The 15470-nt window shown below is 44.6% G+C and overlaps 1 protein-coding gene across 6 annotated transcripts in view; it reads right to left on the bottom strand.

The window, feature by feature from the left end:
• Positions 1-13536, bottom strand: part of NTM (neurotrimin) — a 941188-nt gene extending 927652 nt beyond the window's left edge. For 3 of the 6 annotated variants that reach the window (XM_090291029.1, XM_090291032.1, XM_090291034.1), the window contains exon 1: positions 13127-13535. In XM_090291029.1, coding sequence (XP_090147155.1) covers positions 13127-13208 — 82 coding nt within the window. In that variant the 5' untranslated portion in view covers positions 13209-13535. Of the gene's footprint in view, positions 1-13126 lie in introns of all 6 variants that reach the window. The other 3 variants (XM_090291030.1, XM_090291031.1, XM_090291035.1) reach the window with 3 other exon arrangements.
• Between the last annotated feature and the right edge of the window lie 1934 nt (positions 13537-15470).

Raw genomic sequence — 15470 nt, 5'->3', positions numbered from 1 at the left:
AATGACGTCATGCTCTCCTGGATTTCCTCATATGTCTTTAGCTGATTCTTATCAATTACCTTTGCAAAATTTCTCCTCTTTCCAATTCTTAAATATGACTGGCCTGCCCTCATTTCTCTTCATTACTTCCCAGTTTCTTCATGGGTAATCAATGGTATCTGTGTTGAGGACCATCTTTGCTCAAGCTCAGCTCTCTCTCCAAAGTTTCAGAGCCATCGAGCCAACTTCATATTCAAGAACTTCTTGGCCAGCAGTCACCTTCGAACCCATAATTACCCAAAGTGCACTTGTCACCATTGCTCTAAAGCCCACCTGTGCACCATTTACCAAGAAACCGGAAGTCCTCCTTCATTTCCCTTTATCACTTATTACCCTCTTCCCATCTCCAAGCCACACCCTGTTACCTCCCAGACTCTCTAGTACTCCCATATCGCTTCCTCTCTGCAGCGGTCACTCTGCCTAACTCAAACCTGATTGGCCGCAGTCTCTTCTAGGAGGTTCCCTTGCCTCTAGTTTTGCCTTCTTTTAATTCATTTCATACACTATAACTAGAGTATAACATTTTAAATGACTTAACATTTTTAAGTAACCTAAATAATGCTATTTAACAATAAAATCGCAATTCTGATCATATTACTATTTGCCATATGCCCTTCAAAACACTTCCTTCCCTCAGTAGAAAAATTTTAATAAGAATTACAAGACCATTCTGGGTCTGACTGCTGCCTACACCTCTTGTCTTTCTACCTAAAACCATCTTCCTTTCCTCTTGAGCTCCCAAATGACACAAATACACCCAATCTAGCCAGAATGGATATGGATTTCTAAATTCCTACTGTGACCCCTGCCTCTGGGTGTTGGAATATGCACTTTCTTCTATTCGTAACACTCATTGCTCCTCCTGCCTGGTTCAATATAATCATATTTGTGTCTCAGTTTTACATCCCTTTCTTCTAGGAGACTTCTCTGGCCCCCCAAAAATCTTCTAGATGCTGCCATGGCAAACATGGCTTGTTTTTATCCCAGCGTTTACCATGTCATGTTAAATTGTCTACTTCACTGAGGGTGAGAACTACATCTTGTTGTTTATGGTTAGTACACAATACAGTCTGAATAAATCATTCTGAAGTGGATGAAATATAAGTATAAGTAACTACTGGGCCAGTCCCTTGGATCTATTATGTTTTTTTGTTTTTTTTTATCCACTTTGGTCACATGCAGATGACATGTGTAAGTCACTTGGGGATGACATAGAGCTGATAAAGACAGTGCATCCAAACCCAAAAATAATCTGATTTAAATAATGGACCCAAGGTATAATAAAAGCTCAAATACTTAAATTTTTAAAAATTTACTGTAAGCAAGGATAGAAGAAGTCTTGTATAATAACATTTTTTGTCGGAGGAATGAGTGCAACATCAATATGAGCCAATAGTGTGGCATATTTGAAAAAGAAAAAGAAACTACTACAATAATAGAATAGACCTTTATAAAACTTTAAAGTCCAAAATATGGTAGGTAATAGTCCACTCCCCACTTTGTCAATCAGACTACATCTAGAACAGTCTGTCTGGTAATGTCTTTTAGTGGATCATTATTAAACTGGAGTCTGTTCAGAAGATAATGATCAGGATGATTAGTGGTCTAGAAATTATACCTATGATAACCATGAGAAGAAACTAAGAATGTCAAGATAAAATAAATAGAGTTCATGATAGGCATCTCTTAGAAAGTGGACCCCATAATATTATTTGTGTTTTCAGTAGCTCTATTTGGCAGAAGTCGGGAAGAGGCAAAGTTTTGCCCCATGTAGATTTATTAGAATTATATTAAGCTGCAAGTAATAAAAACCTAATTAAATAGAGATTTTTTTTTCATAAGTGAAAAGTATGGAAATATGTATTACAGAGCTGATACAAGTGTTATGTCATTTTGAACCCTAGGTTCTTCTATTACATTGGGTCATATGTTGTAAAAGTATCTATACTCAACTATTTTTGATTTGTCAGAACAGCAGGCTCATTTGGGTCAACCTAAAGGCCTGTGCCATTCTTGATGGGTTTGTTTGTCCTCATGTTTGCAAATTATCTTCTAGACCTATAGGTAGTATGTCAGTCTCTCACTCAAGAAGACAGGGGAAGGGGGAGGTTGGAAGGTTCTAAAAGCACCAGCTTCCTGAATATGATTCTCAAAATCCTACCTGGTAAATGCTTATTTATGTTCCATTAACCTGAACTGCATCACATGGCCATACCCAACTATAAGGGAATGCAGGAGGTGAGTATTTTGAATGGGCACATTGTTCCCCTGATCAAATTTAGAGCATTGTTTATAAAGAAAGAATAAAATAAAGTTGATATTGAGTAGGCATCATATATGCCCGTGAGAATAGCATTTTTTCACAGAGTATATCGACTATGAAAAGGGGTGCTAATATCAGCTAGTCTCAGCTGTATCTGCACCCTGGGGTTATTCTGTAATCATCTGTAGTTATTCAGACCTATTCAATGAGAATTTTTGTGAGGTGGACCTGGGAATCTGCTTACCACCATCTCCACAGGTAATTCTGACAATCAGAAGTGGGGACCACGTCTTAGGTAGTATCTGCTCACTGAAAGTCACTGAAATGGTTGAACAGAAATCAGTGAAGGTCATTCAGGTGAGAGCGTTGCCCTGAGTGGGAGACTGGGCAAATTCCAAAGTATCTCACAACTCTAGGAGTCTATAAAAAAAAGCTTTTTGATTCAATAATGAAATTATGTTGGCCTTCAGCAGTGCAAGAAAGTAATAAAATGGCATAAGACATTTAGATCCTTCTATTAAGAAGCTTTAAAGGAAAAGGAAGAAGAAATATGAAACAATTAATTATTTGTTTTCAGAATTAGCAAACTAGTTTATCCAACCATAATATCTATGCATCAACAATTACATTGAGAAAAGTAGCTGTGGATTAAGATCTTCCATGCCTGGGCCAAGTTTCCTTCTGCCTGTTGAGAAGGAGAGTCAAATGCTCTAATGGAAAGTTTTGTGGAAGAAAAAGAAAAAGCATATTTGAAGAGAAGGTAAAAAATACTTGAGCATATCATCTCTTCCAGGTAAATAAATCTATCCAGTCACTGTCCTCTTTTCTTAGATCCAACCTTTCCTTGCCCCTGTTGTTCCCTCTGATGTCAACGTAAGTTCTACTCATCTGATCTATTGGCCACTAGAGTGATTATTTTCTGTTTTCGTGTAAATTTAGCCAGAAATACTGAGCTCATCTACCATTACCTAGGTGCCTATAACATATGGCTCATTACTGATTATAGCCAGGAGGGGTTTACTAATATATGAGATTCAGAGTCCCAAAAAGGTCTTGCCAGAAAGAAGACATGAGTTGACTCTAATAGGGTGATTTCAGAGAAGGCAATTTCTGAGGTCAGCTTGTTGTATACATAGGAAAACACCACAGGCATAAACTAAGGAAGGGTTGAAAAACAGTTCACTATAAGTCATACGGCTCTTGAAAAACCTAATGGGAATCTCAGGTCTCTCTCTCTCTCTCTCTCTCTCTCTCTCTCTCTCTCTCTCTCTCTCTCTCTCTCTTTCTCTCAATCTCTCTCTCCTTTCTTTTTCTTTCTTTCTTTCTTCTTTTTTTTTTTTTTTGCCTTTTTTTATTGTTGTTCTTTTACAGGTGTCCCAATTTCCCCCATTGCTCTCCCCTGCCCTGCACCTCTCCGCTCCCACAGTCAATCCCCACCCTGTTGTCCCTGTCCGTGGGTCATTTATACTAGTTCCTTGACTAGACCCTTCCCCTTCTCTCCCCCTTCTCCCCTTCCCCTCTCTACCCATAGACACTGAGCACCACATTGTGCCAAGGGCTGTACTGGGTGTGCTAGGAATGCAAAGATAATTAAGGCAGTTCCTGACCCTGAGGAGCTCACAGCCTGTAAAGGAAATAGAGATGTAAACAGGTATCTACACGATGGGTGGGGACATAAGGGGCTTTAAGGAGATGCTGAGTCTGGACTTCCATCTTGAGTGACAAGTATTTGCGAGGTTGACAAGGGTAGCCCTTAGCAGAGGAAGCAGTGTGCACATGTGTCCTGAGGAGGAAAAGGCATAACCCCCCACCTTCCCTCTGGAGCCCATGGAACTGGAGAACAGGGTATTAGGACAGAGACTGGCAACCCCCTGCCCCCAGCAAGATCCTTGGGACTTCCCACGCCTCTTCTAAGAGCTGAGACTTCATTCTGTTGGGATTTAAAATCAGGAAATGCCAAATTCTTTAATATTTTGGGCTGCTCAATGCAAGTGGGAGAAGAATACTTGAAGAAGAATCCAGAGTAACCAAAATACCTTTAGAAAAAGGCAATCAGCATCCTTTTCATGGATGATTATATAGAAAATAGAAGAAAAGCTTGGAATATTTAACCTAGTGACAAGGATATTTGAGGGAAAAGAGAAAGAAATTATGTTTTCAAATATTTGAAGAAAAGTCATATTGAAGAAAAATTATTCTTAGCAGCAATCATGATGCTATTAGGTAATATTTATTGAGAGATTACTATGTGCCAGGCAAAGTTCCAAATACTTTATCTGCAGTAACTTATTTAATCCTCATAATAGCCTTAAAGAAAATCCCATAGTTAGCTCCATTTTATTAAAAAGGCAACAGAATCACAGAGAGGTTGATTAAATTGCTAAAGGTTTCAAACTAGGACGTGACGGAGCCAGTGTTGGGGCCCAGCAATGGTATAGTCACTACGTTATAATTCCTTTCCAGACATCCTCCTTCTTTGTTTTCCTTTTCTTCCTGTCTTCCTGAACAGTCAGATACAATAGACTATCTAGAGAGATATAAGTTCCCCCTTGTTGGAGATGGAAGCTAGGGGACCCCTCTAGCTGAACTGTTGAGGTGTTGGAGTTCAAAGAGAGGGATTGGAAGAAATCATCTTTAAAGTTCCTCTGGGTCAGAGCAGGTGGTGACTTTGCAATTGGCTGACTCAGCAGTGTGAACCCTTTGTGAGTTACCCAGCAGCTGCCCTTGGCACCAGTCTGCATGCCGGCTCCATTCCGCACGTCCCCCCTTAGCTCTGCTGACTCCATCAGAAGAGACAAGTTCTCGCTCCTGCATTCACTGCAGGAGCGGACTGGCTTGGAGAATGGAGCCAGCAGGACTTCTGTCTAACACCCTCGCTGCCAAATTGCCACTGAGGTTCTGAGCTGGAGCTGGAGCCTTTGCTGGGAGTGAGAAGAGCAATGGAAGCAGGGTGCTGGGTACCCCACTCCTGGGGAGGGAGCTAGAGGCTACGGCAACCTCCCCCCTAGGCAGGGAGCTGCTTCCAAACTCGTTGGTGCTTATCACTTCCTAAATCTAGCTCTGACACATTCGTTCTTGACCAACATGCAAATGGCTCCTGAATTTCTCTTGTGTGATTGATCAATGAAGAGTCATTTTCATTCCTGATTCTTCCATACATGAAATGCTGTGACTAATTAACCCTTTCCCCATCCTAAGCATGTCTTGCAGATAAAGATATAGATGGATACATGGCTACATGTCATAGTCTATATCATACAGTATGCAGTGTTTGTGTGCACACACACCACTCCCACGTTCTGACTTTGGTTGTCAGTTTGTGACTAAGTTTATAGTCTTAGCTTCCTGCAAGCAGAGACTGCTTTGGGATATTTTCTTGCAGCACAGCTACCATTTAAGTATTCTACTCAAAAAGACTATTTGCAGAATTGCAAATGTTGAACTTGAAATGAAACTTGAAAATATTTTAGTCCAACTGCTTTCTTTTGCAGATATGAAAACTGAGGTTCATATAGGGGATGTGTCCTATCCAAGGTCCTAGAACATTCTTGGGTGATCTTAGAGGTACAGTTTTTGAATCTGGCTACAGATTGGAACCTCTTAGAGGGCCTTTTAAAATATCAATATGGGATCCCATCATGAGGAGATTCTGATTTAATTGGTCTGGGATGGAATCCAGGCATTGGTATTTTTATAAAGCTCCTCAGGCAATTCAATGATACACAAAGTTTGAGAACCACTGGCTTAGGGGATGGGAGTATTGCAAATAAGCACACATTGTACCCACCTCCTGAAGACCTACCAATGCCTGAGATGAGGTCAAAAGATGGAGAATTGCTTTAGGCTGCTTCACTTGGAAGAATCATAGATCCATGAGGAAGGTTCCTCTACGTGAGAAAAGTTAAGGACAATCACCTCTGCCAACCCAGAAATGCAGGTAGAAGCAGTCTTCCTAAGTGATCTTCCCAAGGCACTCCATGGAGGCTGTAGAGCACAGTGTGAGCACAAGAGAAGCCAGGTCCCCTTTGGGTACACACAGCTGAAGCACAAGTTGATGGATTGAAAGATTTGGGTCCCAAACACAGCCTAGCACCAGAGGACAACAAATAAATGGCGACTTTATTATTCCAAGAACCCTGAATTACGGTGTGTGAATGAGCAGCAAATAAAAGTGTTCTCAGAAGGGAGGTTATCCTAAATCTATCCCAAAATCTGACTCCCTCATAGAAGTTCCCTGAACTCCATTTATCTCACCCAGACTAGCAGCCTGAGGCAAATCCTACCTCCTCTTATATGTGTTCTCCTCTTACCTCCTTTGCCCTCTAGTCCTGTGTAGAAGGCTGGGCACAAAAAGGTGGAGAGGCCAACAGACAGGGTGTGGATGGTGCCAAGAATCAACCAGTAACTTGAATGACAAGAGGCTGTGGTCACAAAGCCAACCTACTGACACCGCCCACATGCTAACTGAGGGTACAACAAACATCTATGAGCCTGTCTCTGGCTGGAGACTCCATGGAGCAGCAAAGGCAGCAGCTTTTTTTATTTTTATTTTTTTTAAATTAACCCAAAGCTAGAGCTCTGCATCCTCCCCCATGCTCCCCATGTACAAAGGATCAAGAGTTAGTTTCTTTCTTGCTGCCCATCATCATTTGCACAAAAAAAAACAAGAGGCAGCGTCACTGAGTCTTCCCCCTGCTTCTGTTACTCCTGTTGGGGCTTCCAAATGTGTTAAAAAGATGGGAAGCCAAGAGAAATCGGGGAGGTTGTATTCTGTCTTTGGTCTCATCCTTTCACTTGTCTTAGTCACTGCTATACTCCCAGCACCTAGAACAATACGCTGAACATAGGAGGTGCTCAGTAACCACGTGCTGGGTGATTGAGCCAATGAACAAAGGAGCAACTCCATGGAGCCTGTGTGTTAGAATTTGGTGGCATCACCAGGACAAGGCAAAGGAAGAACCTCTAGAGAGTGAATTTGAATGAGCAAGTGAAGCTAAAGCCAGCCAGTCTTTTTACCAGTCTTTTATTATTGTAAAGGGCAATACTCTTAGAGAAGCCAAAAAAAAAAAATCAAATTTAGTTACCTAAGATGTCCTTCGTAACAAAGCTGAAGAATGTGTTTTCCAATATTTGATTTCTTAGCTTGACAGTCTCTCTTGAAATGCTCTCTTCTCAGCAATGAAAATGTGAATCTTCCTTGGTTTGTTTTGCAGTTTGCAAATGACTTACAGAGCTCTTCTGGCAGGGTTGCTGTTTTTCTTCTTGCAAATAAACAAAAGGCCGCGTCTCTAATCTGACTTAAGTGGGGGAGATTCTGTGATCTGCTGTGTGTAGTTTTGGAAGGAGGAGAAAAGCAGAAGAGAAAAGGAGGGACAAGAAGAAAAAAAGAAGGAGGAAAACTGGAACAAGCAAGGCACAGAAGGTGAGCAAAAGGCAGGAAAGAGGCGAGGATAAATTGGATACAGAGAATTAGTGTCACGAATATCAAATGGCTGAGGACTGTGAACAATAGGATCCCAGGTACACTCATGGGGGTGACCAACTTGTCCATTGCTTCACTGGCGCCTCTCCCTCCTGCCCTCTCTCCCTCCCTCCCTCCCATTGCACCATATCATCTGGGCTCCTTGTGAACTGGAAAGACAGACTGTCCCCTTCTTCTTCTAGCAAGCCTGCATGAAGCGAAGCAACCCCTGCCAGCTTGACCTAGATCTGTCAGCTGATCAATTATTTCTCCCATAGAGGAGTAGGAAAAATGAAAAGGAGAATAAAAGGGGGAGGGTAGAAAGAAAAGGGAGACCAAGGGCCGAAAGAGAGAGGGAGAAGAGGGGAGAGAAAAAGATGGAGCAATGGGGAGAGCAAATGAGAGGTAACGTGAATCAACACATATACCTTTTAAGTTTAAGCTCTCTTACATTGAAACAGCAATAACAGGAGCAGGCTCAATCCAAAAGGTCGCATAAGTAAATACATAAAAGGAAATATAAAGCTCAGAAGTTGCTGATCAAAATCATAGTCAAAGCAAAAGATAGGATCTTCTTTCCCCACCTTTTCCCAATCCAGCTAAGAGCTGGCTTTCTTCCCTCCAAAACTCCTAGCTCCATCTTCCTTCTTCCTCATGCTCCCACTCTGTGCCATTCCCACTGCTGGCTTGCCTCTCCTGAAGAAGTCTCCTTCCACAAATGGGTGGGAGGCATGTTTCCTGCCTGTTTCTTCTGAAGCCCCTCTGGCCTCCCCAACACACTCTCTAACGCAACGGGACTTTGCAGGAGACCCTGGGGAGGAGAGCTACAGTGGCATGGCCCAGCCCCATGCAACCTGTATGCCGTTGATTACCTTATTTCTGCATGTTTTCATTTTTTATGTTTAATTTGTTTTATTGAATTTCAAATGACTATAGATATAAAATAAACATGTAACAAGCCAACAGAGCAAAAAGGAAGTAAACTGCATAAATACAACCCGTCTCAGCATGGAGTTCCACTTAGCACTATATGTTTGGAGCATTACAAGCGTTAATGAGTCCTTATGACACCCAGGAGACTTGGTCCCCAGCCTGGCAGGCAGGTGGGGAGACAGGCTCATAGAGTTTCCCCCACAGAACAGATAGAAAGTTTCGAGCTCAGATGTACATGTTCCCCACCGAACTATGCCCAGGCCAGCAGCATGGGCCTGAAGCCTGTTTGAAGATTCTGTAGGGCCTCTGCTGAGGTTAGATATAAATCCCAGTTTTTTGTTTGTTTGTTTGTTTGCATTTTCAGCATTCTAGTTGGTGGGCTGGAGCAGGCCGTTAGCTCCAGACCAAAAACCTGGAACAGAACCAAACCTCAGATGAGATGTGGTCCCATCCAAAGCATCTCCACCATGAACAGCGGAGAGTATTGCACATCTTTTCGGTATGTGTTTCCCACACACGCCAGAATCACATGTCCCATACGGATTTAGAAACATTGTTACTTCTTAGGGTATCAAGGGAGCTCACTTCCACCCAAGGGGGAAACTGTGGCTGAAGCCAACACTGATTTGTTTGGCCCGCTCATGACAATCAGCTGGCTCGGGGCTGCGGGGCTGCGTGCATGCCAAGGACAGAGCCCAGGGAACTGCTAGAAGACAGGCTGTCTAGGGAGAGACCCTCCAAGGACACAGTTCAGCAGCCCTCCATATATGCACTAGAGGAGGGGCTTGCTGAGAAACAACTGAAATCAGGGGTTTGTTGCTGAAGCTAACACCTTGGGGTTATATTTGGCTTTAAAAGGGCCAAAAGGAAGGAGCCGCATGAGGCCTAGGCTTTGCACCTCGTAACTAAAGCTGCAATCCCAAGAATGGCCTTTATGCAGCAAGGCCTGCTGGTCCCCACAGGCGCTCCCCAGCATCCTTGATCAAATGCTCATAGGGCCATCTCTGAGCAGGAAGGATGGAGGTGAGCGGCCTTTACTGAGCTATGTACAACTTGCCTATAACTTGCACCGAGTTGGCAGCTCCAAGCAGAGTAGGCAGGGTTCACTTTGTGAAGCTCCTCTGTTCCTCTTCCCTGCATTCTTTAAAATGTATCTATTTATACTTTATTTGTGGCCATGCTCCCAAGTACCCATAATGCTTACATCAAGGCCCAGGGTCCCGTCACCCCAAACTGATTTTTCATTTTGCCAGGAAACATTGTTACGGTCCCAACTCCCTCGCTCACATCTCAGCAAGCACCGCCCACCGCAGGTTGCTGCCGGCACCCAAACGTTTACTGTGAGTGGCAGGAACTTGGCCGAGCTGCCCAGCTGAACGGTGTCCATGCCGTCAGCGCTGAGTTGAAGGAGAGTGTGAATTCAGCCCGGTCTCCTTTCCCTTCCGCTCTGCCCTGTTCGTGTCTCAAGTGGGCAGATAAGTTGGTGCGGAATGTGAGGAAGTGAGAGAAAATTAGAAAGGTAAGACAGGACTCTAGCCAAGCTCACTGGAAGGTGTGAAAAGCAGCAGTAATCCTTCGAAAGAGAAATGGTTGGGTTTCTAGAAAGAGAAAAGCTGCAGTAGACGCAGCCATTCCTTTCCGAGCGTCTCCAGGCGGAAGGTGGGCGGGGTGCTGAAAAGGACAGCGCCTAATCCGTGGCCAGGCTCCTGTTCCTGCGGAGAGGAGCGGCTGCTTAATCAACCCCGGTGCGTCTTAGGGCCAGAGCCCCAGGGTGCTAATCACCCCCTCCCTCCCTCCCTCCTGCCGGTCACTAATCAGTGCTGATTCTCTCAGAAGTCCCTCCCCCGCCTAAGCTGGATCATGGCTGCTGGTCAGGTTGGGGCTAGGAGCAGGTCAGACAGGAGTCCATATCCTGCCCCTAGCACCCGACACACCTTCTCCAGAAGGCAAGAAACTAGCAGCTCTAGAAAGAGCTAGCTTAAAACAAAAACAGAGGAGAAGAAAAAATTGCCTTGGAATGTGTACTGCATTTTAACAAGTCCCTCTGGGTCAATGCAATGGGGGGGGGGGGGGGGATTATTGCAGCCAAGACCTGGGCTGCTTCAGTAATTCTGCAAGTTTGATCAGAGGTAGCTGGCAGGATCCAGCCTCCACCCCCTGAAAGACACAACAGTCATCACCTTTGCTGGTCCACCTGCCATGTGGTATGGAGGTTTCCGGGGGTCATTCTGCCTTAAAAGAGAGCAGCCTTGTTTTATTATGACAGATTGAAGTCTATTTAGAGCTGACTCGGAGGTGGGCCAGTACGAATAAGGCCATTATTTTTCCCAGGAAACTCAGAATTTGGGAGAATGAGAGGAGACCTGAAGTACCCTCATCACCTCCACCCCCACCCCAAGATGGGCACAAGAGCACAAAATCAGATTTCAGCCTGGAGAATTGCACACCACTACTTTCTACTCATATATTCACAGATGAATCAAAGTATGAGCAAATATTATGCTTCCCTGCATTTATTTCTGATGAAAAAATAATCACGTATGCTAATTTAAATGTAAATTCAGCTTGGCCCCAGGGCTCCTGGCATGCTGCCAATGGGGCTGTTGATGGTGGAAGTTTGGCCATTGTCTCGGGTTTAGTGTTACAGATAGAAGAGACACAGATCTCAGGACAGATGCAAAAGTATCAAGGACTGGGGCTTTCGCTTTCCCTTCCTCTGACCCCTCACTCTACCCTTGTTGTTAGCACAATACAAGCCCATTCCCCAAGGGAGCCTGGCTCTGAACTCAGTTTCCCCACTGCCAGTGTTGGGCGCTAACCTCACTGGGTAAGCCTGTGCACCCAGAACAAGCAGAGAGCACACACAGATGCACAAACACACACACATTCACACACGCTGCTGCTGCTCCGTGTTACGTAAGAGGAGTCATTCAAGGATGCCTCCAAGTTAGCTCCTTCCCTCTTCCACCCACCGATGCCTCCATGGGAGAGGAGAGAGATCCTGAGGCTGGGAGCAGCAGGCAAGGTCAAGGATAACCCTGCAAAACCCACCACGGTGACTTCCTGATCATCTGAGGCAGAACCCTCCAGTTCCCCTTGCCTTCCTCCTTCAGCCAAGGGTACACACACATTGGATTCTTCCCAGCCTGGTCCCCACTGTAGCCCCTGAAACTTATGCTGAGGGGACAGCAGCTGAAGGGGGTCAGCAGGGCTAGAGGCGGGGACTCAGTTGAGACCACGAGAACTCCATATTGCAGTAAGAGAAGGGAAAGAGGTGGGTGGGACTTCCTATCCTTTTTCTCCCTGCGAGACCAAAGTTTCCTCTGGGAATACAACTGCCCAGGACAGAGCTTCCACCTGGGATCCTCTGGGAGAGCCTGCTGGACCACCGGGCAAAGTTTCTCTGCCTGTCTCAACCCCTATGACAAAGGCAAGCCAGACCCCCATCTCCACGCAACCCATGCAAAGGACAGGGTGGGTGGGAGTAGCAGGTTAGCAGAAAATGCTGCTGCTGGAACAGAAGAGCTGGGACAGAGTGAGGCCACACGGTGCAGCGAATGGACCCAGGGTTGAAGCAGATTCCAAACGTAGCCCGCAGGGCACAGTCAACACCAGAGCACGCACTTGGCCCAGGAGCAAGCCTGGCCCCCAGCTGCAGCCCCTGTGGCCTGGCTTCCAGACCAATAATAAACAGAAAATTAGCATTCGACTCCTACTGCCTCTCTCCCTTCAACTTAGAAAAGCTTTTAGGAATTTCAGAGCCCCGAGCGCATTCCCACTGCCTTTTATCTGCTTGTTATCCTCCCCCATCCCTCACCATCCTTGCCACAAACACACCCCCAAACACATTCAAAACTAATACAGTTGTTCACCGCGGCTGCAAATTGATTTATCCTTTCAAGTTGGATCTCTGACCAGAACCTTGCAGGATGCAGTTACCTGATTATTTCCAGCCTGCATTTTCCTTTGCTCCTATTTGAAGCTATGCAAGTTTACTGGCCGATATTTAAAGTTTGCTCTTGTAATTTTTTTTCCCCAGTAACACAAGCAACACATTAGCAACCCTGCTGCCCTCGGAATCTGTAATTTTTCCCTTCTGTGTGTGCTCTGTCATGTGTGTGCGTGTGTGTGTGTGTGTGTGCAAGAATGTACATAAAGCCAGGAAGACCAGCACGCAGCCACGTACTTAAACAGGAACACCAGACACCTTTTAGTTATGCATACACATTCCCCCGTTCCAGGAGCAGCCAGAATCGAATCAATATTCTCACAGCCTGGTAGGGAGGATGAAGTCCCAGCCATGCTGTTTAAACACTCTCCCCTCCACCTGCAAACCGCGCAGCAGAGCCGACTGGGGAGTCTGCGAATCGCATAAGGCACACTGTACAATTCCTGGGTCTACTGTAGGCAAATCAATAGCAAGCTCTTACCTTGAAAGAGAAACAGAGCAGCCAGCCCCGTGAAGATTGCCCAAGAGATAGAATTGTGCATTTTTGCCTGGATGGTTTTCATGGTTTTTTTTTTTTTTTCTTCTTCTTCTTTTTCTTCTTTTTTGTCAGGTTCGGTATTTTCTTTCTCTCTTTCCTGACAGATTGCGTTGCTCTCAAGCTCCGGGAAGGAGATTTAAATCCACTGTTTTGCTGAAGGGCACAACAAGAAAGCCGGGGGTGTGCGAGAGTGTGACTTCTCAGTAATTATCTCTACTCATACTCTGGCACTGAGACACATCGTACAATCTGGCCCTGGACAGCCCTCCTACAAGCTGCAATCATTGGTTCTAATCCAAGGATTGACAGAGCTACAACACACGCGCGCGGGCACACACACACTCACTCTCCGGAATCATTTACTGGGCAAATCAGGCTAGCTGATTAAAGAGACAGGAGCCTGGAGAGATGGAATGATAAATGCCACTTTGTCCCTTCTATATTACTTTCATTTTTTAAACTGACAGTCTCAGAGCTGCAAGCATCAAGAAAAAAAAAAAAATCCCTTTCCTTCTGGCATCCCTTAGCCTCCTGAACTCAGATTCCCTTTGCGCTGGAAAAATCCCATAGCCAGCAACGGCTTAAGGGAAATTATAAAGGGACACTTTCGTGCTTGGTGAAACTTGCAAAGAGGAGTCAGATTTCATTTGTGGTGCCCATTTTCTTCTCTGATAAAAATATCATTCAACAACAGATTTTTTTTTCCCCCCTCTTGTCTTTCTCATATTTCCAATCACCCTCTTGTTTGGGTGCTTTGGAAATAATAAATAACTTCCTTTTTTTTTTTCTCCTGTCACCTTTGTTTCAGTCACTTAATTTATTTCCTACAGTCACCCATGTGTCCATGACGCCATGTAAAGGAAGAAGACGTCCGAGATTTGAAAAGAACTGCAGTCTGGATACGGAAAACCTTCTCTGAGAGTGATCAAGGGATGAGTTTATTCTGCACGCCTTAGTTAGTCTGCATTCATTACAAAGAACAGTATAAGTGCTTGTAGTTTGAACCGTAGCAAGACGGATTTAAGTTAGACATGCTGAAGGACTTTCTGGGTATAGACTTTGTGTGTGGTTACAAAATGTCCTGCAGACATTCATCTCTTTGGTGATGGGTAAGAATAAAAATCAGGCAGAAACCATCAAACAGGTGCACCGACTTCTTGAGAGATCTCCTAACTCTAAGCCCTGGCAGTCAATAACTTAACTTTTTGGGTTTTCCCTTATGGAAAGCAAGTTGTGGGATGTGAATAAAACATCAGGAAAACGTAGCCCCTCACAGACATTTCCTAGCTGATTCTGATAAATTCATGACATCACAATGCCCCAACACACATTTTTGAAATATGCCTTTCAGATCTCCACAGCTAATTATTATATTTCTTTACAATTCCCCTAATAGTTTACTGTATATGTTCTTTAACTACATAACACAAGCATACATATTGTCTGTTTATAATTATGGGCATACAGGTGACATGGAAACAGTACTGCCATTTGCACGGGTTTCAGGGGTACTGTTCATCTGTCAACATGGTATGTGACAGGGACCGGTGGCCCCGGCAGGGCTATAGCCCGGGAGCTCTGCATGGAAGGAGCACTGGGGCTGGGAGCCCTGCGCCCTTGTCTCGGCTCCACACAAACCTGGGGACGGTGGGCAGGTCCTTCTACTTCTGTGAACCTTGGCCTCTCATCTGTCAAACTAGACCACCGAAATAATTTCTGAGGCTTCTTTCCATTTTAAAGGTGTTTTATGTTAACGGGAATTTCCCCTGCTACCATGTTATAACTCACACGTCCATCAAAATACCCTTGGTATTGTAAGCTTGCAATGAACAGAAATAGCATCTCTCTCCTAGTCTTTTCGTGCAGTGTTCAGCACAGAGACATGTGCCGTGACATGCTCCGCCATGGCGGCAGCAGTGGTGTGACCAGTCCAGGACCAAAGGACAGGCAGGTTCCTCTCACCGCCATTGCACTTCTCTCCAGATTGACAGGGAGGATCGTCATCTTTAGTGCCTGCCCGGACAGGTGGAGACACTAACATCTGTAAATGCCCTCACCCTGCGCTGCAGTAAATCGATACATTTACCAATTTTTATGAAGCACCCATATGAGTGACAGAAAGAACAAATTAATAATTCTAGTGGATATTTACTGAGCATTCGCTCGGTGCCAGGCACAATAGTCCCTGTTCTACATGTATTTTTCTTATTAATTCCTCACAACCTATGAAGTGGTGCAATTACTACCCCCATTTTATAGATGAGAACATTGAGGGTTTTTTTCCAAA

The sequence above is a fragment of the Furipterus horrens genome, unplaced genomic scaffold, assembly GCF_987537825.1.
Source record: "Furipterus horrens unplaced genomic scaffold, mFurHor1.1.pri manual_scaffold_11, whole genome shotgun sequence".
NCBI lineage: Eukaryota > Metazoa > Chordata > Mammalia > Chiroptera > Furipteridae > Furipterus > Furipterus horrens.
The sequence above is the reverse complement of the archived record's forward strand: the minus strand, read 5'-3'. Positions and strand labels throughout refer to the sequence as shown.